Consider the following 24997-nt stretch of genomic DNA (forward strand, 5'->3'; position numbering starts at 1 on the left):
TCCGTGAATGCTATGTTTGTTTTATGTCGATTATGATTAATGTAATGCTTACCCCTAGTGGTTTTTGCCGCCTACCTGTCTGTATGGATGGGTAGACGCTGTGCAGGAGTAGTTGCTTTGCGGTGAGTGCTTGGATAGCTGGAGTTAGCCTCCGCTATCATTTTGGAGTTATAGTTAGGGCTCTGATTAGGTCGAGTCAGTGTCTTTTAGTTGTGTTGGACTCATTTTATTTATTTGAGATGTACTGATTGTTGAGACTTAGAGAATTTTTATGATGGTGTTATTTGATCATGACATATGTATTTATATCTGGAGATTTATGTTGTATCCGCTGCGACTGTTGAGATATTATATATGCATGTATGTCGAGATGTTTGAAGTATTTGTGATACGTAGCGTCTATTTCTTGAATATTTGTTATATTCGCGTGTTTTATCGCTTTAATAGAAATAGGGTGTTACACCTACCATGTGATTTTGGACAACCCTTAAAGTCTGTTTTTGCCACACACTAAAGATGTAGCACGAATAAAAGGGAAACAGAGATATTACAACCATTCACCCCAGTTTTCCTCCTTTCCCTTCCCATATTTAATTTGTTTTCAGAAAAGCACGGTTTTTTCTTTACACAGCTACTCATTTCTTGCGAGGCCCGTCATGTTATTTCCTTATGAATTCTGCTCTTTACCCAAATGGTTTTGCTCACTCCCAAAATAAAAGTCCAAAACACCCCTACGCAACTTAACATGCGCTAGTGTATTCTGAGCTTATGTTAAGTCACACTACGTGACTTAACATGTGTTAGTGTATTATGAACGTGACTTAAGTCACGCACCACTTAGCATTAGCGCGAGCTAACTCACGCTAGTTGGCCGGTGAAGAACAAACATTTTTCCAACTTTGGTGAGCTTTTCAACATTCTTTCTACACGTTTTTTACCACTTTCACACGTTTTTTTTTACCACATTTAAGTTAGATACAACCTAGGCTCCCATTTCTACCTATAAATACCCCTCCATACTTCCCTAATTCCTCACACCATATCACTTTCTCCCCCTCCTCACTCTCTCCCCTATTTCTCTTCTTTCATTTTTTTTTCAATATTCTCTTTGGGGGCAAAAGTGATCAAACTTCGTCGGGGTAAAGTAGTGAGTAGCCGACTTGGGGAAGTGATCGACCCTTTGGATAATTTTAAGTCTGCTGTTTTAACCGCAGAAACTTTTTACCGAGGGTAAAAAGAACTTCTTGTGGTAAAAAAACCAGATTTAAATTTAACCCAAGGGTTGATGATGTATTTTCCCCAAGAAGGTTGCTCACTATTTTACCCCACGAAGATTGATTACTTTTTATCCCAAAAAGGATAAAATAAGTAGATTTAGTGAATTAGTTCAAAATTATTGTATGAATAATTGTAATGTATGAATTATCAATGAAATGAGATATTGTTATATGCCTCAATTTTGTTCATACCTTTTTATTTTATATTTGCTTTTATTTTCTAATGTTGTATTTAATGAATAAATATTAATTTAGTCCATTTACTTTTATTTATATTTGTATTTATTTAAAGAATAATATCGAATCAATAATTTAGAATAATGTTAAAAAAATAATTTCAGAATAATGTTAATAAAATAATTTAGAATAAAGTTAAGAAAATAATTTAGATTAATGTAAACAAAATAATTTAGAATAAAGTTAAGAAAATAATTTAGATTAATGTAAACAAACTAATTTAGAATAAAGTTAACAAAATATTTCAGAATAATGTTAATAAAATAATTTAGTATAAAGTTAAGAAAATAATTTAGATTAATGTAAACAAAATAATTTAGAATAAAGTTAATAAATTAATTTAGATTAATGTAAAGAAACTAATTTAGAATAAAGTTAACAAAATATTTCAGAATAATGTTAATAAAATAATTTAGTATAAAGTTAAGAAAATAATTTAGATTAATGTAAACAAAATAATTTAGAATAACGTTAATAAATTAATTTAGAATATAGGTTTTATATGCACTAAATTAAGTCAAAAAACAGTAAAAAAAAACGTGTAAAACACAATAAAACCATGGTTGAATAATCGACCAAAGTCCAACAAACATGTTCTTGAGTTGTGACCACCGGCCTAACTAGCGTGAGTTAACTCAAGTTAGTATTAACTTGGGCGTGAGTTAACTCACGTTAGTGTTAATCCCGGGCTCAAGATCACGTTTTTTTGACTTTGTTCAATGCATTTTAATTGATTTTACACGTTTTTGTTAAGTTTTTACACGTTTTTTGACCCTATTTATGGTAGGTATAACCTATGTTACAATCTCCCCCTATAAATACACCTCTAAACTTCCCAATTTCCTCACACCATCTCACATTCTCACTCTCCTCCTCACTCTCCCGCTATGAATCTTCTTCCTTTCCTTCTTTTTTTCCTTCTTTATTTTGGTGTAAAAAGAGAAAGAATGATAAGTAGTGGGAATGCTGGGGAAAATATAGCTTTCTTGGGCAAAAAACCACATTGGGTAAAACTAAATGTGCAGATTTAGTTTTACCCCAGGAAGGTAGGTTTTCTGGTGGTTTACTTTTAGTTTTACCCCAGATAGGTCAGCTTTCTGGTGGTTTTTATTTTTTCGCAGATTTAGTTTTACCCCATTGTAAATGTAATAAGAAGAATTATATTAATAAAATGATATTTTATATCTTTTATTTTTGTTTCTTTATTTTTGTTAATTGTTGCATTTATTTTACGATTACGATTGTTAATTGTTTCTTTATTTTTATTCGAATAAGACTAAATAAATGAATTAGAATAAATTCAGCGTGAATTCAAATAAAAATTGCGACAGCGTGAATTCAAATAAAAATTGCGAGAGCGTGAATTTGAATAAAAATTGCGATCGCGTGAATTTGAATAAAAATTGTGATCGCGTGAATTTGAATAAAAATAGCGATAGCGTGAATTCCAATAAAAATTGCGACAGCGTGAATTCAAATAAAAATTGAGATAGCGTGAATTTGAATAAAAATTGCGATAACGTGAATTCAAATAAAAATTGCGATAGCGTGAATTTGAATAAAAATTGCGATAACGTAAATTCAAATAAAAATTGCGATAGCGTGAATTTGAATAAAAAATGCGATAACGTGAATTCAAATAAAAATTGCGACAGCGTGAATTCAAATAAAAATTCGAATTAAGGTTTCGTTATATTACATAAACGACATGTATGTCAACAATTACATTACATTACATGCACCTTACAACTGCAACAATTATCTTACCACTGAATGGGGCAAATTCAAACTTGCTAAGCAGCAGGACTCCAGCATACGATCAGCATCTTGAATGATGGTATTCACATGCCAACGAAATGAGGTCCATTCCTTGATACTTGAATACCATCGTTCAATATGCTCATCGAATGTTGGAGTCATGCCAATTAACAAGTTTGAATTGCCCCATCCAGTGTAAGACAATTGTTGCAGTTGGAATGTGCATTCCAACTACAACAATTGTCTTACCTCTGAAATGGGGTAAATTCAAACTCGCCTAACAACAGGACTCAAACATTTCGCTCGACATTCATGCTTTCCTTTGAAAAGAATAAATTTTTGTTAGGCTTGATTTAGATGATAGTATTCAAGTGCCAACGAAATGAGGTCCATTCCTTGACACTTAATACCTTCATCTAAACCAGCCAAACAAAAATTTAATCTTTTCAAAGGAAAAACATGAATGCCGAGCGAAATGCTTGAGTCCTCGCCGTTTGGCGAGTTTGAATTACCCCATTTCAGAGGTAAGACAATTGTTGTAGTTGGAATGCACCTTACCCTAACTAATGACGATCATCTGGCGGAATCAAGCTGTTGATGATATCTTCAGTTGATCTCAGCAACGTCACCCGCATATCGATCCACTGGAACATGTTATGCTCCCAAAACATGCTCGTCACGTTTTCGTCGTTCTTTAACTCCACCCAAGTGAATGATACCCTCCCCTCGTCGAGCTTTGGATGTTTATATCGAACGTTTTGCACCCTCCTTGTGTCTCTGGGGTTGAGTGCTTGGTTGAATTCACTTGGTTGAATTCATTCAGTTGATCCTTGAGACCTCTTAACGTTACATCAAGGCACCGAACCTTCAACCTCTGAGGTTCTCCGCCGTTGAATTGTGCATGAACGTCGAACCACCCGGCCATTGCTTCAAATCTACACAATTACAAATTAAACACAATCAATGAAAAACTCATTCAAACATTTCATCAAACACTTGGAGTGCAAATTATACATAAACCCTAAAAATGATAACTACAACATAAACATGCAAAGATCTAAATAATTAAGCAATATTACTCATTTGCATGTAACATTGTATCATATATTGCAAAAAACACAATAACCAAAATTTAAACAAACCCTAAATCTAAAAAAATCTAATCTAAGTGTAAAAAATCTAACATAATCATGCAAACATCTAAACATCATAACAATTAAGCACTATAAGTCATTTGCATGTAGCATTCTATCATTTCTTGCAAAAAAAATTAAAATTTTAACAAAACAATAAACCTAACAAATTCTAGATTAACAACAAAAAATCTATTATACCAACATAATTTAAGTGAAAGCTTACTTGTTCTTGTTGTTGTAGTGTTGTTTGATTTGAAGTTGAAGGAATTTTGGAGTTGGGTAATTTGAGAGAAAATTGAGATTTGTGTGTGTTGTTGTTTGAAAATGAGGCAGAATGTGGTCCTGCCTGGCTAATAACAACACGCAACGTGACTTAAGTCACGCAGCGTGACTTAAGTCACGTTCATCTTATAACTAGCGTAAGTTAACTCATGCTACGTGAGTTAACATGCGTAGGGGCATTATGGACTTTTACTTTGGGAGTGAGCAAAAGCATTTGGGTAAAGAGCATAATTCTTCCTTTATCTTTGAGAAAGATTAAGATTTATTGCTATGTGATGCTGAGCCCTCAATAAAATTCAGTCAATTCACATGACACCATAAGGCCTCTTTAACGACCACTTTTTTTTTTTGAAGAAGAAGAAGAAGCTAAAAATTCAGTCAATTCACATGACACCATAAGGCCTCTTTAACGACCACTTTTTTTTTTTAAGAAGAAGCTAAATTAGCCCACCCAAATTGGCACTGGAGAGAACCGAACCTGAGACCTAGAGGAGGAGCACACTCCCCGATTTCAAGTCAATACCACTAGGCCAACCCAAGTGGGTTCTCTTTAACGACCACTTAATCATACTTTTATTACTTTATTGAACATCACCAGAGGCAGAGCTACATTTTTTTTTATTGCATTAGTATTAATATACTCGATTGATTCCACATCGTGATTCATGGGCATTTGCTATTATTTATTTTATCATATATTCAAAAATATAATATTTTCTTCAAAAATCATCTTGTTGCGGCTTTGTATGTGAAAACCTAACAACTCAGAAACTTCTTTTTTATGCACTATTGTGAGAAACTTTTTGTTCACGGTCGAAGTAGACTGGGATAATTGCGTAAAACTGTCTGCATTTATAATGATTGATAATTGATTTTCCACGGGTAATGATTTTTTATGCATATTTGATTTACAGAATGTGTTTCAAAATCAATGATAAGATGACTTCACTCAGTGGCGGATCTTGCCGAAAATATTGAGGGGTACGGTAAATATGAACTAAATATTATAATTGAAATTCATAAAAGTTATATACAATTTCATCCAAAATATTATCACCGCAATAGCTCAAACACGAGACTAAAGCTCCAAGTATACTATATACCAACTAGAGAGATAACCTATCCTAAACTTAGAGGATCAAATCCAGCCTACTCAGATGCTTGCCACGTGCAGAATAGAAAAACAATCGCACCAGACTGCTACATATGCCCCATGATGCGAGTTTGGAACCCGACCAACCAACCAGAGCAGCTAAATAAAATGCTTAAACAAATTAGCAAAAACTTAAAATAAATTCCAAGACAAAAAATATACATATATATAAACATAGGAGACATTTACCTCAATTTAAAATTTAACGGTTCGGTCTTTTTCAGACTTGAACTCATCAATAATTGAATTAGTAGTAAATTGATCAGCTATTTCTTTTTCAATATAAAGCATCATACTGTCAGCAAGAAATTCATCCTCCATCTTGTTACAGATTCTTGTCTTGATTAACTTCATTGCTGAAAATGATCTCTCTGTAGTAGCTGTAGAAACCGGAAGAGTTAGGATAAGGCAGATCAAACGATCAACCAAGTAATGTGTATCCGCCTTCCCTGTCGTGTTGAGAGCTTGACACAATTCAGACATAGTTGACAACTTATTCAATCAGCATCAAGATGGAAGTAATGAAGATGATATCTCAAAATATGAATTAAGCCACTATGTTCTAAGTTCTAAAAATAGAATTGAATTGAATCAGCAACATAGGAATAGAATAGAATTGAATCAAACAACATAGAAAATCAAGGATTAAGTTTCCCCCAATTTTTTATTTCTAGGGTTCAAGCAAACTGAAGTGAAAGGAATCAATTCAAAGGAATGAAATTATAACTTTTAAGAGAACAAACTGAAGTGATGAAACATAGAATGACAGGGAGAAGAACAAACCTGAACTGAAAATCAAGAAAACAACAAACTAAAGTGAGGTATATGAGAGTTCAGAGGAGCACCGTGCTGCTGCTGCCTCCACATCACCGCTGTGATGCACTTATGTTGTCGTCGTCCGTCGCATCGCCCAATGTGAAGAGTGGGGAGACCATGAGAGGTGAGAATCGCGTTTTGATATGTGAGGATGGAGAGGAGATGGGGTACCGAGAGAGAGAGACTCAGACAAAACAAGTGTGAACTAAAAATGTCTCAGGGTTACTATAGTAGTTTTCTATATACAAAAAAAATTGGTTTTTTTTTATTAGGGGGTGCCACGGCACCTAGGGTTCTCAATAGAGATCCGCCCTTGACTCCACTCCATTGGTTCTCTCCCGTCCTAAAGCATTCCAAATCTAATCTACCCATATCATTGTTTTGATTTGATGCTTGCAACCAGTCTCCGGTAATCAAGGAATCAAAATATTTATGGATTATTAGGTTTAATTACAGTTAGTGTATTTATCTCTCAAAATGGAAGAAATTGAGATGATGATAAATGGAGATGATCTTAACTATTATTATTAGGTTCAATTGCAGTTTTGGTTTCTTTTATTTTCATCATTTTGCAAAATTGGTCCCCTGTTTTAAAATTCCACAATTTTGGTCATTCTATCAAATATTTTGTCTAAAAGATTGTGATATGATATGTTTTTAAATGAATTTTTCAAGATAATTTTGTTACAATTTCATCGATGTTGATCTTTTTCCAACTTCAGATCATATTTCACGACATTTAAAATTTATTACATCACATTTCTATAGTTCAAAAATATTATGGAAGGATCAAAACTGTCGAATTTTAAAATAGAGGGATCAATTCTACAAAATGGTGAAAATATAGTGACCAAAACTGTAATTAAGTCTTATTAATGCAACCCGTCTTGTAAGCACACTTCTTATGGTAAAGCTGTTAAAAAAATTGATATATTGGGGCGCATAATTGAATATGCAATACCTTCCTCATTAATCTTTAAGATTAGGGAGCACAGAGAGCACAGAGAGGAGCTGGGAGCAGCGGTCAACCTATGGTTTATCTAGGGCAACCGCGCCGGAGTAATTCGCCGGCGGAGAGGAACATTGGGGGGGATAGGGGTCCAGCCAGGGTGGCAGAAATTGGGGGGGGGGATGGGGGAAATTGGTTCGTGGTTAGGTCAAGGAAAAGGAAAGCGACGCAACCGGAAGCGGGACGACGGGACAGATCAAGAGATTCAGAACGACTCGACAACGCAGGTAATGGGCTGGAAGTTCGACATAGTAGGGATGATTCTAGGGACGGTCTTCACAAGGTTTGGCAGATGTGATTCCTCCTACAGGTGGTACAGGCAAGCGCGTTTCAACTCATGATGCATGTTTGTACGCAAATGGCAAGGCTACTGAGTTCGACACTTATGATCAGAATGGACTAGACTTATCAGTTTCTGGACGTAAGGTTTCCTTCTACTTTACCAACATACCGGAATGCATTCCCATTTTTCATCTCAGACAACAATTCGAAGTGTGCGGTATTTTAACGGATGTGTTCATTGCAAGAAAAAGGAACGCACGAGGACAGGTTTATGGTTTTGCTCGCTTTACGAACGTCAAAAATACAGATAAGTTATGTAATGCTCTCAACAACGTCTGGTTTGGTTATCTTAGGGTTTGGGCTAGAGAAGCTAAGTATGATAGATTTGCTACTAATGATAGGAAGCCTTTGGTTGTTTCTAAGTCAGTAGGATGTATAGATGATGGTGTGGTAAGGAGGAAGGAGGTGGAGAGGGTTACTGGTGAGGGAGAAAAGAATGTGAGAAAGGGTGAGGGAGCTGCAACTGTTGTAAGGGGAAGAAGAGGGGAGGGAGAAAAAAGTGTGAGGCTCGGGATAGGCGAGGTGAGGGATAACGGTGACGGTGGGGTTAACAAGGAGGTTCGGATGGGGTATAATGGGCAGCAAACACAGCTGTTGAAGGAGGGTGCGGGAGGGATGGCAGTTCCAAAGAAAAAGGAAGTCGTCGTCCTTACTATTGCTGACGACGGGAAGGTTACTAAATCCGTCGAAATGGATGAGGATTGGGAACAACCTGAGAACATTGTACTGGCTGGTTCGGAGGGCAATTCAATTAATAAAGGGGTGCTTGAGTACCGGTCTGCTTAAGAAGACAGAGATCGGGCCGGTTCAGGTTTGGTGGCAACGGTTAGCACGGGGGAAACGTTGTTATCAATACAGCAACGTGTGGAGGACGCGGGGTTTGATACTGTTGAAGTGATTCCAATGGGAGGAGATAGAGCTTTTCTTCATTGCCGTGATAATGGTAATATTTTACAAGTTTTTAAAGATGCTGCTGATTTTTTTGGATTGTTTCTAACCGATGTGCATAGATGCACGTCGAAAGAAGTTCGGTATGAACGTGGTGCTTGGGTACGAATCTATGGTACGCCGGTACATGCTTGGAACACAAATTTTTTCAAGCTATGTGTTTCTAAGTGTGGAAGGTTTGTGCGGGCGGATGAGTGTACTTTGGATAGAGGTAGAATTGATTTTGCACGTATTCTTATTTCTACGTATTCTTTGGAGGTGTTGAACAAAATGATGGTGCTGATGGTTGACGGGTGCAATTACAATATTAAGTTGGTTGAGAAATGGGGATGTAATCTCGGCGAAGATGCTTTTTTGACAGAGGAAGTTGTCGAATATCGAGTACAAAACATCGACGAAGGTCAAGGAATTTTAGGTGGTCACGGTTTAGATGAGGTAGACAGTGATGTGGAAGATTTGATTAATGATATTCACCGGGAGTGGCGGGAACATGAGAACAACGAGTTACACAAGCAGAAGGGGAATGTAGATGGTTCAAAGATTATAGAACAGCCAGTACAAGATGATATCAATGGTGAAGCAGGTTTTATGGGATCAACTGCTGAATTTTGTGGTTTCTAATGGTGATGCTAATTTGTGTTTGTGCGGTGACTTTAATTCTGTTCGTTCCATAGAAGAAAGAAGGGGTCGAGGTTCATCTTTCCGTCAACATGATTCAGACATTTTTAACAAATTTATTGAAGAAGGATATTTGGTTGATATGCCGATTTGTGGTAGACTTTTTACATGGTATCGCGGTGATGGGTTTTCGATGAGCCGGTTGGATAGATTTTTGTTGTCTATTAACTAGTGTAATGTGTGGCCAAATTGTATTCAAATGGCCAACCAAAGGGGCCTGTCAGACCATGTCCCGATGATTTTGTATGTCATTGAAGAAAATTGGGGACCGCGGCCTTTTCGGATGCTAAAATGTTGGACTGATTTACCAGGTTATGAGCAGTTTGTGACTAAAAAATGGAGGTCCTTTAATACTGAAGGGTGGGGTGCTTATGTCTTAAAAGAGAAGTTGAAGCTGATCAAAGGGAGTCTGAAAGAATGGCATCAACGGCATTCGCAGAATATGGACGGAAGGTGCCGCATGGTGAAGGAGCGGATGGCGCTTCTGGACATTAAGGGAGAGTCATCAGCTCTTAAGGACGACGAGGTGGTTGAACTCCATGACCTTTCAGAAAATCTGCATTCTTTGTCAAGGATACAGACAAGTATCTGTTGGCAGCAGTCGAGATTGAGATGGTTACAGGAAAGAGATGCTAATACTAAATTCTTTAATGGTATTATGTCTTCAAGGAGACGTCGTAATGCAATCCAAATGTTACAGGTGAATGGGGTACAGATTGAAGGAGTACAAAATATTCGTGCAACTGTTTTTAATCATTTTTCATCTCACTTCAGACACATCGAAGTGGAGCAACCGAGAGTGGACAATCTTTGTTTTCGACAACTATCTATGACTGAGTCGGGTAATATTATTCGGCCGTTCACGCTGGAAGAGGTGAAACAAGCAATATGGGACTGTGATAGTTACAAGAGCCCCGGGCCGGATGGTGTCAGTTTCGGGTTTCTCAAGCAATTTTGGAGTGTGGTGAAGGATGATTTCATGCGCTTTGTAATGGAATTTCATCGCAACGGAAGGCTTCCAAAGGGGATTAATGCGACTTTTATTGCTTTAATTCCTAAGGTAGATAGCCCACAACGGTTACATGATTTTCGACCTATATCACTAGTGGGTTGTATGTACAAGGTGTTGGCCAAGATTCTTGCTAATAGACTCCGTGCTGTTATCGGTAGTGTGGCTTCAGACTCGCAGTCAGCTTTTGTTAAAGGCAAGCAGATTTTGGATGGTATCTTAATGGCAAATGAGGCGGTTGATGAGGCTCGTCGCCTTAAAAAGGAAATGCTGTTTTTTAAGGTGGATTTCGAAAAGGCGTATGATTCGGTCGATTTAACTTACTTGGATACGGTTATGAAGAGAATGAATTTTCCTACACTCTGGAGGAAGTGGATGTCTGAATGTGTTGGAACGGCTACAACTTCGGTTTTGGTCAACGGATGCCCCACAGATGAGTTTCCAATGGAAAGAGGTCTTCGTCAAGGTGACCCTCTTTCTCCGTTTCTTTTTTTGTTGCCGGCCGAAGGTTTTAATGTCCTCATGTTGTCTTTGTTGGACGCGGGTTTGTTTCATGGCTATGATGTGGGGCGTGATAATTCCTTACGCCTGTCACACCTTCAATTTGCTGATGATACTTTGATTATCGGACAAAAGAGTTGGTTGAATGTGCGATCTATACGGGCCGTGTTTTTGATTCTTGAGCAACTGTCTGGGCTGAAGGTTAATTTTCATAAAAGCATGCTTACAGGTGTTAACGTTACAGATTCTTGGTTGTCTGAGGCTGCTCGGGTTTTAAACTGTTGAGTCGGAACCTTTCCATTTGTGTATCTGGGGCTGCCTATAGGTGGGGATCCGCGGAAGCTAGACTTTTGGAGACCGATTTTGACCTACATCATCTCTAGATTGTCGAATTGGAAAAGCAAATTTCTTTCGTTCAGTGGTCGTTTGTGTTTTATCTTGGTTTTCGGGTGTCAAACATTGATTACGTTTGAACCTTTTTAACCGGTGATATCTCATTTTTTCTTGGGAAGGGAAAAATAAGAAAAACCCTTGAGAATCGAGGTCCGGGAGTTGTTTTCGCTATGGGAAGGTGTTAGGCACCCATAACGACTATAGTATCCTATAGGAACCGTCTTTACTTTCTACGCGCGCTTTATTTTTAAATGCTATTTAAGAAATGATATTTACACCTAAGAGTTTTCTAAGTGAAGAATTGGAGGGAGAAGGATGTGTTTGAATTTTTATTTTAGTTGAATTGAAGGAATTTTGATTCCTTGCCTACGTACCCGTTTAAGGGATCAAATCCACCGTAGTTCTCTTCCAAAAAATGTTTTTGTTTTTGTTGGTTGATTTTAAGTTTGAAAATTGGAATTTTGAAGAATGAGAGGGAGAGGCCTCAAGGGCATAAGATTTGGAAAATGTGAGGTGGAATTAGTTATTTTGCAAAAGAAATCTAGTATGATTAATTTTCATTGAAATTTGATTAAGAAAATAAAGAGAAAATGCAAAGGAGTTTTGACTCCTATATTTTTTGGAAAAGGTTTTCAAGTGATGTTGTTCAAGTTTTCTGGAAAATTGATTTTTCTGAGTGTAAATCCTAAGCATTCATCTAAACATGTAATCCTAAATATACATCTAAACATGCATAACCTAAGCATACATCTAAGAATATCTATGTGATGTGTGTGCATGTGTCGGTGCTTGTGTCGGTCTACATCATTAGAGTACTACTGGACCAATAGGAATTTGACACCTGGATTTGGACTCTAACTGATTCGGCCTTGCTGGATTTTTGACAAAAGGACCTTTGTGCAATTTTGAGAACTTCAAGGACTGACCTGCAAAAATGTTAAGGACTAATCTGCAAATAAAAAACTTAAAAACAATAAAATTTCGAAATAGACAAAAAAACTTAAAAATAAAACTTGAAATTAGAAAAAGGACTTGAATGCAATTTTTGGAAGTTTTGGACTTAAAAGAAAACTAAAAATAAAATTGGAATAAAAAATGGTAATTTGACTAAACGTAAAGTGGAACGATTAAGACTGACAAAACGGACTAAAACGAACCAATGGCCTAAATGAGGTACTTTAAAGTAACCTCTCTCTGCCGAAATTTCGTGTGAAATGACCAAAATGCCCCTAGGGCTAAAAACGACTGAAAAAGACTCAGATGCAAATTTTAAAAGGATTTTTAACAGGGATTAAAGCAAGAACTCATACAAGCAAATTGAAAGACTCAGAGACAATTTTAAGAGTTTAAACAGAATTTTGACACATGAAAAGACCAAAATGCCCCTAGGGGCAAAACTGACTCAAAATGACTTCAAATGCAATTTTTGAAATGGATTTTGACATAGAATTGAAATGAGGACTTATTCAAACTACCTGAAAGGACTCTCAAACAAATTTTTAAAGACTGAAGGAAATTTTGACATAGGAAATGACTAAAATACCCTTCTATGTGAATTTTGCAAATAACATTGAAATAAAATGCAGAGAAAGATGTAATTGATCAAAGACAAATTCAAATGACTTAAAATACAAGAAAAGAAGAATTGAGCTAGTATTTTTAGGTCCAAAATTCGGGTATAACAATCATTAGAGTCCATTGTCCTTTACATCATGCCCTAGTTTACATGCTATGGTCTTGCAAGAAAAGTAAATGACATGAAAGTAATATTACAAGTCCCTAATTCTTTACATACTAAGCTTTTGTAAGAAACATAATATTGCAAGAAAATTAAACTAGAATATGAGATGAGATGAGCTTATGGAATGCATGAAACATGAAATAAAAGGGGTTAGTAGCATAAGACATAATAGAATGGAAATTATAAGCAAAAGAAACCCTAAAAAAACTTGACAAAAAGTAATGAAACTCTTAACCTAAAAGTAGCAAAATACACCTAAAATTTACCATGACATCAAGACAAGTATATGGCCTATAATCCTCATATCATGATATTTTTCTAAAGGTTTTATTATAATCAATAATATGAGAATTATAAGAACACACCCAAGTCAAGAACCATGATATGTTTAGACATACTTGGCATTTTATTTAAACAAACAAATATTTACATGACTTGTAAAACAAGAAACTAATCACACATATTCACATGCAGCAAGAAACACATCCAAACAGTGACAAATCAATTCCCAATCCACACATCCCAACTCACAAGCATACACTAAAAATTGGAACCCAAAATTATGCATATTTTCACAAATTCCTAACCTAAAAATCAAGAAATAAAGCAACACACAACACATTATTTTTTATCCACTTTTTTATATATCAAAACATCCTAAGTAACAAGTTTTAAGTGTCAAAACTACTTGCAAGGAGATTCACAAAATTTTAGAGGTTTTTTAACAAGATCTTTACCAAGAAATGAAAAGGAATTAAATCAACAAGGTACAAATTATTTTCATGTTTTTTCCATCAAGATTAACATGTAAAACACATCAACATTTATTAAAAATAACAAGAAAATACTGAACAAATTTTTAGGAATTTTTTTAAAGGATTTTTGGTAAAAAAAAGTGGTGTAAACAGCACTGAACAGTGTTGACATAGCAAAAAAAGATCATAAAACGAAACTACCAGCAGCAATAGGCCCAAGCCCAATACTAACACTGGATCTGGATCATCCAAACGCCTCAGAGGCCGTTGGATTGATCCAGATCTAACAAACCCTAGATCCAACAGTCCAAACGTATAGGGAGCATGCGGCATAACGTACGCGCGCGCGTGGGGGACCAGGGGTATAAAAGCAAGGCAACAACACACAGCATCACAATTCACACTACTTTCTCTCTCTAAGTTGTTTTTAGAGAGAGAGACTCTGAGAATAGACAAACGGAGAAGACGAACGGAGCTTGCTCCGGTGCGGTGGTTCGCCGGCGGCGCCACCGTGCCGGAGCATATTTTTTACATTTCAAAAATCTTTTTACACCAAAACGTTCGTCTCATCCTCCTCGTTCTACTTCTGGCCTTGATTTTTGCATATCAAGGCTTAATAACCCTAGATCTACAAGAATCCATCCGAACAAAAACTTGCACTTGCACAAAGAAAGAAAGGGAACGAGCTTACCTTGAGCTGGATTCGGATACTTGAGACGAATCGAAGGGAAAACTTCAAAGATTCTTCAAATCTTGTGAATTGTGATCCAGAATTGAGGCTTTCGTGTTCTTGATCTGTTTGTACTTCTGGCTTTCGTATTCTTTCCCTTTCAACCTTTTGGCTTTTGTATTCTTCTGGAGCCGATTAGAGTTTGTAACGAACTCGGATTGGTGCTTGGCCTTCTGGAATTGATGGAAGTTTGTGTTGAATTCGGATGAACTTGCTTGATTGTTGAAAAATCAGTGATCAATTCGAACGAATTTGGCTTTGATTGTGATGATTCTGAGAAGATTGATGGATTAGGGTTTTATGATGATGATGATTCTGTTATGAACATTCAAGAGTGTTCTTGAATGTTCTTGAGATTTTTGGTTTTTTGATGGTGTTTGATCCGTGAAGAGTAGAGAGAGAAAGGTGGAATTTGTTTCTGCTGATTTGGCAGATTCAATAGTGTTTGTGATGATGTGTAACAGAATGAATGGATCTGACCATGAGTTGGCTTTTATAGCTGATGACTGGGATAATTGGACCAATGACCTGATGACACGTGGCATAACTAACTTTCTGGACAAATTTGCAATTGACCAAAAGATAAGGACTATTCTGCAATTAACAAGAAATAATGGACCAAAATGCAAAATGACAAAAAGGACTAAAACTGTAATTAAAATAAAATTGGTAAAAAAATGCAATTTGAAAATAACGTAAAGTGAAACCAATAAAAAACACAAAATGGACTAAAACGAACCAACTACTTAAATGAGGTACTTTAAAGTAACCTCTCTCTGTCGAAATTTCGTGTGAAAAGACCAAAATACCCCTGGGGACTAAAACGACTCAGAATGACTCTGCTGCAATTTTAAAATGGCTTTTAACAAAGAATTTAAGCAAAAACTTATACAAGTACATTGAAAAGACTCAGGGAAAAAAATTTTAGAAACTAAACAGGGTTTTAACACATGAAAAGACTAAAATGCCCCTAGGGGCTAAACTGACTCAAAATGACTTCAACTGCAATTTTTGGAATGGATTTTGACATGGAATTGAAATAAAGACTTATTCAACCCATTTGAAAAGACTCAAACAATTTTTAAGGACTAAAATGAATTTGAATGCAGGAAATGACTAAAATACCCTTTTTCATGAATTTTGCAAATAACATTGAAATAAGATGCAGAGGAATATGTAATTGACTAGAGACCAGTTCAAATGACTTGTAATACAAGAAAAAAATGTTTTTGGATGACTTGAGGTGCAAGAAAACATGGACAAATACACAGTTGAAAGGATTTGTAAAACTAAGTTGAGAGATAAAGCAGAGTGAAATGTCAGTGTAAACAATAACAAATTGGCAAATGTTCAAGAATAATAGACATATATCAAAGATGAAAGAAAATTTTGAACAAGTATTTTTAGGTCCAAAATTAGGGTATAACAGCTGCCCCTATTTAAGTTTCTTTGTCCGGAGAGTCAAAAGACGAAGTCTTTGATTTGACGGGACGAAGATACTTAAATATTAACATTTGCACTGTTTTTGGACATAAAAATACGCTTCTCACATTTTCAAAAACATGAATGCCATGCAACATTTTGATTATGAATGCAAGACAAACAACTGGAGTCTACAGAGCATGCCATATCACTGGGGACTTAGGTAGACATTGACAGGGTAAACAAACTAGGGGACAAAAGATAGGTACAAGCTACACTTTGGATCAAACTCGCCACTTGACCAAGAGATACAAACAAGAGATGGGTATAAGCTGATCTTTGGATCGAACCTACCGCTTGACTGGGAATAGAAATACAAGACAGGTACAAGCTGTTCTTTGGATCGAACTTGGCACTTGACCGGAAACATAGACATATAGAAAGATACAAGCTGTTCTTTGGATCGAACTTGTCGCTTGTTTGAAGATACAAACAGATTGGGAGGTACAAACTGTTCTTTGGATTGAACTTGCTATTTGACCTGGAGGCATGGAAAAAAGGATGATACAAGCTGTTCTTTGGATCGAACTTGATGCTTGATCAGTATCACAACATGTAGGTTGGTGCAAACTGTTCTTTGGATCGAACTTGTCGTTTGACCGATAACAAAACATAAGCAAGGTACAAACTGTTCTTTGGATCGAACTTGTCGTTTGACCGGAAACACAGGCATATAAGCAGGTACAAGCTGTTCTTTGGATCGAACTAGCCACTTGACCAATAACAAGATACAAATTGGAAGTTTGACTTGGGAAGATACAAATTGAGAGTAAGTTGATATTGACTTGACTTGAAAATAGACATGACCATTTTTGTTGGCCCAAAAGCAAATTGAGAGTGGATTAACATTGACAAAGACATTGAATTGAAAGTTTGAGATTGAAAATTGAGATTAATCAGAGACATAGACATAGACATTGAATTGGAAAGTTGAAATTGAATTGAATTGGAGATTGAGATTGAGTTAAATTGACATTGAGATTGGTTTGAAAGTTGAGATTGAATTGAATTTGAATTGAGTTGAAATTGAGATTGGATTGAAATTGGAGATTGAGTTGAATTCGAAAGTGAAGATTGAGTTGAGTTGGAAATTGAAATTGAGTTGAATTGAAAGTGGAGATTGAACTGAATTGAAAGTGGAAACTGAGTTGGATTGAAAGTTGAGATTGGAAATGCAACATGTATGTATGGTATAACAAGATTATTGAATGTATGAGCATATAAAATGCATGATTATGCATGTATGAATGCTTGAAATGCATGATTGGTTTGTGGTTTGACAGAGAAGTTTCACAGAGATGGACAAAACGTTGGAAGATTGGGCACGTAGTGGCTCGTGCTATAACATGTTCACATGGAAATCCTCTTTGGAGAGACCGTCGTTTGAGAGACGTATCAAAACCACGGCTGGGGGCAAGAAGACTTGTAAAGGAGGGACCTTTGGAAGATTCTTGGATATAGGTTGTCGTTGTTAGGCGTGTCAGTGCTGGGTAGACATTGGATGTTCGCATCTGTGGTCAATGCTTTTCATATCATTTTCATTCTTTCATTTTTCAATTCCATTTTTGCCTGAACCGCCCTTTCGGGTTTTCGATTCACCGGGAATAAATTCTTTTCATTGCCCCATTTTTGCCTGAATTGCCTTCATAGGTTGTCAATCAGCGGGGTGCTCATTTTTGCCTAAGCCGCCCTTTCGGGTTTTCGACTTAGCGAGCCTTTCATTTGCATTTTTTTCAAATTTCCATTCTGTTTTTTCATTCTTGCCATTGACCACAGATCGTCCTGGGGAGTAACCTGCTCGTAACATGTATTGATATGGACATTGATATACATTTATTCATGCATGTTTCATTGAAATGTACCTTATTGCTCAGGTTTGCTTTCAAAATAGACATAAAAAGATTTTTCAATTTTCAAAGATGTTTGTTTCATACATTGCCATTATCAAATAGAAAGAAGATGTTTTGTATATAGCATTGAAAATAGAAAGAAAAATAGAGTTCCAAACAATAGCACAGGCTCAAATTGATGTAGAAGAGTGAGAGTCAGCCAAGGGCATGACTTCACGGATTTACAAAGCTTGGAAAATGGTAATCTTATTGGTTGGTGGTACATTGAACACGATGACCGCTACATTTCATAGAAATTTTGAATTCACAAGTACAGAAGCTTCTGATGAAGACGATCATCGACAGTTGCAGATGCCCCAAGGGGGTGATGGTGGTTTGCCAGATATAGTTATTTGTCTTTTATTGTCAACCTCATTTTCGCATGAACCGCCCTTTCGGGTTTTCGGCTCATCGAGGCGCTCATTCTTGCCTGAGTTGCGTACAATCTCAGCGAGCTTTTTCATATTCATTTTTTTGTCCCTAACTTTTGCCTGGATCGCCCTTTCGGGTTTTCGATCCACCGGGAAGCGCATTTTTGCTTAGGCTGCCCTTTCGGGTTTTCGACCTACCACGCTGTTCTTTTCTTTCTAGACAAAGTCTTTCTTGACTATATCGGCATTAACAGGACTTGGGAGTTCAACACCATCTATGTGTGTAAGGATCAAAGCACCACCGGAGAAAGCCTTCTTGACAACATAAGGTCCTTCATAGTTAGGTGTCCACTTGCCCCTAGGGTCGGGTTGCTGACTTATCCTTCTTTTCAATACAAGTTCGCCTTCCTTGAATTCTCGAGGTCGGACTTTCTTGTCAAAAACGTTCTTCATCCGCACTTGATACAACTGTCCATGAGCCATAGCATCCATACGTTTCTCTTCAATCAAATTGAATTGATCGTACCGACTTTGACACCATTCAGCCTCAGTTAGTTTTGCTTCCATGATCACTCGAATAGATGGAATCTCCACTTCCAGAGGGAGAACTGCTTCTATGCCATATACCAAAGAGAAAGGAGTTGCCCTGGTTGAATTGCGCACCGTAGTACGGTAACCATGCAAGTCAAACGGTAGCATCTCATGCCAGTCTTTGTAAGTAGTAACCATCTTCTGAACAATCTTCTTGATATTCTTGTTAGCGGCCTCAACCGCACCATTCATCTGAGGTCTATAAGGAGAAGAGTTGTGATGTTCAATCTTGAATTCTTCACATAAAGCTTGCATCATGCTATTGTTCAGATTGGAACCATTGTCAGTCATGATTTTGTTGGGAACACCATATCGACAGATGATGTTATTCTTGATAAATTTTACTACCACTTGCTTGGTTACATTTGCATAGGAAGCAGCTTCAACCCACTTGGTGAAATAGTCAATTGCCACTAGAATGAAACGATGTCCGTTGGAAGCCTTTGGTTCAATTCTTCCAATCATGTCAATGCCCCACATAGAGAAAGGCCATGGGGAAGATATAACATTGAGAGCATGTGGAGGCACATGAATCTTGTCAGCATAAATTTGACATTTGTGGCATCTCTTGGATCCATTCGGGATATCAACCAAGTTGTATGATTCACCATATAATGACGTAGGCGTTTGGCAGCCTAAGCTAAAGCACAACAAGTCTTTTCAAGCGTTGTATACCGAGTCTCACAGTCAGTGAACTTCTTGCTCAGATAGTAGATAACATGTTCTTTCTTTCTAGTCTCGTCTTGTTGACCGAGGACACAACCCACAGAATCATCCAACACTGACAGATACATGATTAAAGGCCTTCCTTCCACTGGTGGGACAAGGATAGGTGGTTCCAACAAGTATTCTTTAATGCTATCTAAAGCTTCCTGGCATTCATCATTCCATACAACAGGATGATTCTTTCTGAGCAATTTGAAAATTGGTCCGCAGGTAGTAGTCATGTGAGATATGAATCTTGAAATCTAATTCAGGCGTCCGAGGAAACCTCTGACTTGCTTTTCAGTTTGAGGGGCCGGCATCTCTCTGATGGCTCGGACTTTGTCAGGATCAACTTCAATGCCTCTTTGGCTGACAATGAAGCCTAGCAATTTTCCAGATCTTACACCAAATGTGCACTTGTTAGGATTCAACCGGAGCTTGTACTTTCTTAATCTTTCAAACATCTTTTTCAAATACACAACATGTTGCTCTTCATCACTTGATTTCACAATCATATCATCAACATATACTTCAATCTCTTTGTGAATCATATCATGAAACAAAGTGGTCATACCCCTTTGATAGGTAGCACCAGCATTTATTAAGCCGAACGGCATCACTTTATAACAGAATGTTCCCCACGGAGTGATGAAGGATGTCTTTTATCTATCTTCTGGTGACATCCGTATCAGGTTATAGCCAGAGAAACCATCCATAAAGGAGAACACTTTGGACTGAGCAATACTGTCAACAAGCACATCAATATGAGGTAATGGGAAGTTATCTTTTGGACTGGCTTTATTCAGATCTCTGTAATCAACACACATTCGAACTTTCCCATCTTTCTTTGGCACTGGTACAATGTTGGCGATCCACTCAGGATATTCAGCTGTCATGAGGAAACCCGCATCAATTTGTTTTTGCACTTCAGCCTTGATCTTAAGAGCCATGTCTGGACGAGACCTTCTCAATTTCTGTTTGACAGGAGGACATTCAGGTCTTGTCGGTATCCGATGTTCCACAATCTTGGGATCTAGACCCGGCATATCTTCATAGGACCATGCAAAGATATCTGGATAATCATGGAGAAGCTGAGTAATTTTCTTTTTCACCTCTGGCTCAAGTGTTGCACCAATCTTGATCTCTCGCTTGTTCTCTTCAGTACCCAGGTTGATAAGCTCAATCTCTTCCTGGTGAGGCTGAATGGCTCTTCTTTCTTGTTCAAGCAGTCGAGTGATCTCATACGGTATCTCTTCATCATCCTCCTCATCTTCAGCTTCATATACAGGGAATTCAAAATTTGGAGGAACCATAGGGTCACTGTGTTCAACGGGTTTATTGTGGTTCAATCTGCATAATATGATTGGGATGATTTTAGAAAATGTTTTTCATGCAGATTTTTGAAATTAATAAGAAAATACAGATGTTTTGGTTTTTTTCTGGCATTACCATTATTTCCAAGAAAAAAGCACTAGAAAGTAAAAAACAGAGTCGTGAGAAAGACGACAACTTTTATTGATAACGGCAATGCCGAAACAAACATGCCCTTACAATGATATCACTTTCGCCTCGGGCAGAGCGAAAGGATTGTTATTTTGAAAACAAAGAAAAACATGAGCAACGAGACACATTACATGGAAGCATGCATGACTAAAGGAACATCAATGGCCTCCCAATTTCTCACGGTGCCTCCTGGTACTACAAATGTAGGCACGTAACTACTTTCAGCAGCATCTTCAGCAATAGCATTGATAAACCCATCACTGTAGAAAGTTCCTGTTGAAACGCCTGAGGTTGGGGAGAATCCAAGGCCCTCTTTACGCTTGTTCTCCAAAATTTGTATCACTTTGCCCCAGCCGGCAGCTTGCCCTTCTTGAACAGCTTTCTGGGCGTCTTTCAATGAAGCCATACTAGCACTGGCTCTCCGGGGTTCTGCACCTTCAACAGTCAAACCTTGAAATGACGTCCCTTCAACGGACCCTGCTTCAACACAAGAGAAAGATGACACTTGGCTAACCAGATATGCTTCTTCACCATGTACAGTGACAAGCTTACCATTCCTCATGAACTTGAGTTTCTGGTGCAGAGTAGAAGTTACTGCCCCAGCATCGTGAATCCATGGTCTTCCGAGGAGACAACTGTAAGAAGCATTGATGTCCATGACCTGGAAAGTGATCTGGAATGTCTCAGGACCAATGGTAATTGGCAAATCTACTTCTCCAAGAACATCTTTACGAGATCCGTCAAAAGCCTTAACCAAATAGCTACTTCCTCTTAGAGAGAGTCCATGACGACCCAACTGTCTCAGCGTAGTCTCAGGCATTACATTTAAAGATGATCCAGTGTACTGAGATATGCAGAGCCAAGTTGTGGTGTTTCCCTGCTTCGGGGAGCTCATCATCACCAAATCCCAAGTTATTGCAAGCAGTAATGTTACCCACTATTCCATTGAACTGATCCACGGAGACTTCATGATCAACATAGGCCTGTTCCAGTACCTTCATCAACACTTTCCTGTGAGCTTCTGAGCTCAAGAGCAGAGACAAGATGGATATCTTTAACGGAGTTTGCAGCAGCTGGTCAACAATCTTGTAATCGCTCTTTTTAACAAGCCTCAGAATTTCGTCCAGATTAGACTCTTCAATAGACTGGCCTGATGGGCCGGCGTTCTTGTCAACAGGAGGAGCAACTGGTGGAGTTATTGTGGCAACAAGTGTGACCACCTTCTTTTGGAACAAGGGTGGACGGACTTTTCCACTTCTCAGAGCTGTAATAACATTATCAACCGTAGCTGGGGATACCAGAGGCACTTCCACTCCATTTTCAATCAAGGTTGCATTGTACTTGTAAGGGATTGCTTTTGTAGAGGCATAAGATACCGGACCAGGTAACCTGATCACCAAAGGTTCAACATTCCTTGTCTGAGATGCACTTTCAGCCGGAGAATCATGAAACACTGGCGCAATTACACAAACATCACTGGCAATCAAGTGCTTGTCATCCATCAGGCTCTGTATATCATCTTGCACCGCACAACAACCCATAGGATTCTGAAGACATTCTGAACAAGAAGCATGATCGTGATTGAACAAAGAAGCCTGGTAAAGTTTGATATGTAGCGGTACCAAGGGAGTAGCAACATTATGGACATCTAAAATGGGATCCTCTTGAGGAACACGAACTCTTTCGAAAGCCTCAATCATGTTAACGGCAGCATGGTTTGGAAGTGGATTGTCGAGAACATGAGGAACACTATTTTCAAAAGTCAACCGTCCTCTGTCCATCAGTTCTTTTACAATATACTTCAAAGCATAGCAACCCTCAACATCGTGGCCTTGAGCGCCCTGATGGAATTCACATGTGAGATCATGTCGGAACCTGGGAGGCAACGGTGTAGGCGGAGGCTTGCCTGGTCTGGTGACGCAGTGGCCTTTAGCGAGTAGGGTTGGGATTAGATCAGCATACCGCATTGGTATTGGCGGAAAATAAGTCTTGGGCCGAGGACCCTGTTGTTGTTGCTGCTGTTGAGCAGGAGGTTGTTGCTGTACTTGTTGAGCAATGGCATTAACGGGCATTGGTGGTTGACCCGGTGGCAGAGGATATTGCTGGTAGAATGGCGGGAAGAAAGGATGTTGAGAGTACTGCATATATTGGTAGGGCAGAGGCAACTGAGCAGCATTAATAGGAGCGACAGTAGCTGAAGATTGGTTACCGGATACCATCCCTACTTCGGATTCTTTCCTCTTATGGTGGCCATTGCCGTACTTCTTTGGTGCATTAGCTGAAGATTCTCCCTTTTCAAGAACAATGATACCCTCTCTGACAGCCTCCTCTAGACGAGTTCCCATAGTAACCATGTCAGAGAAGTTGTTTGGAGCAGAGACTATCATTCTTTCCTTATATTCCTTCTTCAGAGTTTTCAGGAATGTCTGTGTTAGCTCTTCCTCATCAAGCCGAGGAGAAACACGGGCAGCTGCCCCTCTCCATCTCTGAGCATATTCACGGAAGGTTTCATCTGACTTCTGAGACAAAGACTTAAGAGAATCCCTATTTGGCTTCAAGCGGGTATTAAACTCATAGTGATTTTCAAAAGCAGCAGCGAGTTCCTCAAAAGTATGGATATTGTCTTTGCTTAAACCAGTGTACCAGTCTGCTGCATCTTCCACCAAGCTATCCTGGAAGCAGTGGATCATCAGCGCATCATTATCTGCGTAGTTGGCCATCTTTCGGACGTACCGAATGACATGGCTATGTGGACAAGAAGTTCCATTGTGTTTGTCAAAATCTGGCACTTTGAACTTCTTAGGAACCTCAAATCGGGATACCAGGCATAGATCACGAGCCTTAGCAGAAACACCGTTCCCACGGCTAGCTTTGACCTCGCGGAGTTCTCCAGCTAACTCCCTTAACTGTTGTCTCATAGCTTCCATTATAGGGTCTTGTCCACGCGGAGTGTCAACATCGATTACCTGTTGCATAGTGTGTACAACAGGGTCGGTAACAACGGTAGTCACTTGAGGCATAGAGGTGGATACGGGAATCTGTCCTTGATTGCCAATACCAGAAATACCAGCCGCAGTATTAGGGGCATAGAAAGCTGAGAGTCCATAAGGGCGTCCGTTGGGCATAACAAACCGAGCATCAAACATCACAGTAGACAGTGGGATAGATGGAATCATTTCAGTGGAAGCTGGGACAGATGTGGCTGGTTGTTCTTGTGCAGCCATCATAGTGGACATAGCGTCATGAGCCTTAGCCAAGTCTTCTTTCATAGCAGCCAATCTTGTTTGATGAACTCTATCTGGTTGGTAAACTTTACGAGCACGAGCCACTTTTCAGACTGCGGCAGAAGAACCAGGAGGCAATGAGCATGAGAGAAGTCTTTTGTGACCAATGAATGCATATGATGCATGAGATGTGTTAATGCATATGCAAAAGGACTCTTTTTATGTCATCGAAGGGTTTTAGACAAATTAGAAATTTGTAAACATTACTAAACAACGGAAACATCAAAACCAGACAAAACAATCAAACATCACAGAGTCTTACAAGATAATTCCCTTTGAAATACTAAGCCAATGGATAGACTTTGAAACATAAAACAGCAATAACAACTGGAAATAACAACAGGAAACAGAAATCCTCAAGCATAGGAAGTGGAAGCATCATCCTTAGACTCAGACTCATAGCTGCA

At 38.2% G+C, this 24997-nt stretch overlaps 1 protein-coding gene across 1 annotated transcript in view; it reads right to left on the minus strand.

Moving 5' to 3' along the window:
* LOC146929389 (uncharacterized) overlaps positions 1 to 23962 on the minus strand; it is a 35642-nt gene extending 11680 nt beyond the window's left edge. Inside the window, exons 1-4 of the mRNA XM_085707305.1 lie at positions 23942 to 23962; positions 23771 to 23858; positions 22473 to 23686; positions 11622 to 11654 (exon numbers count right to left, since the gene is read on the minus strand). Of these exons, the coding sequence (XP_085563431.1) occupies positions 11622 to 11654; positions 22473 to 23686; positions 23771 to 23858; positions 23942 to 23962 (1356 nt within the window). The remainder of the gene's footprint in view (positions 1 to 11621; positions 11655 to 22472; positions 23687 to 23770; positions 23859 to 23941) is intronic.
* Between the last annotated feature and the right edge of the window lie 1035 nt (positions 23963 to 24997).

This window comes from Medicago sativa, chromosome 4 (assembly GCF_051527215.1).
Source record: "Medicago sativa cultivar Bolivia chromosome 4, Bolivia_mono, whole genome shotgun sequence".
Lineage (NCBI taxonomy): Eukaryota > Viridiplantae > Streptophyta > Magnoliopsida > Fabales > Fabaceae > Medicago > Medicago sativa.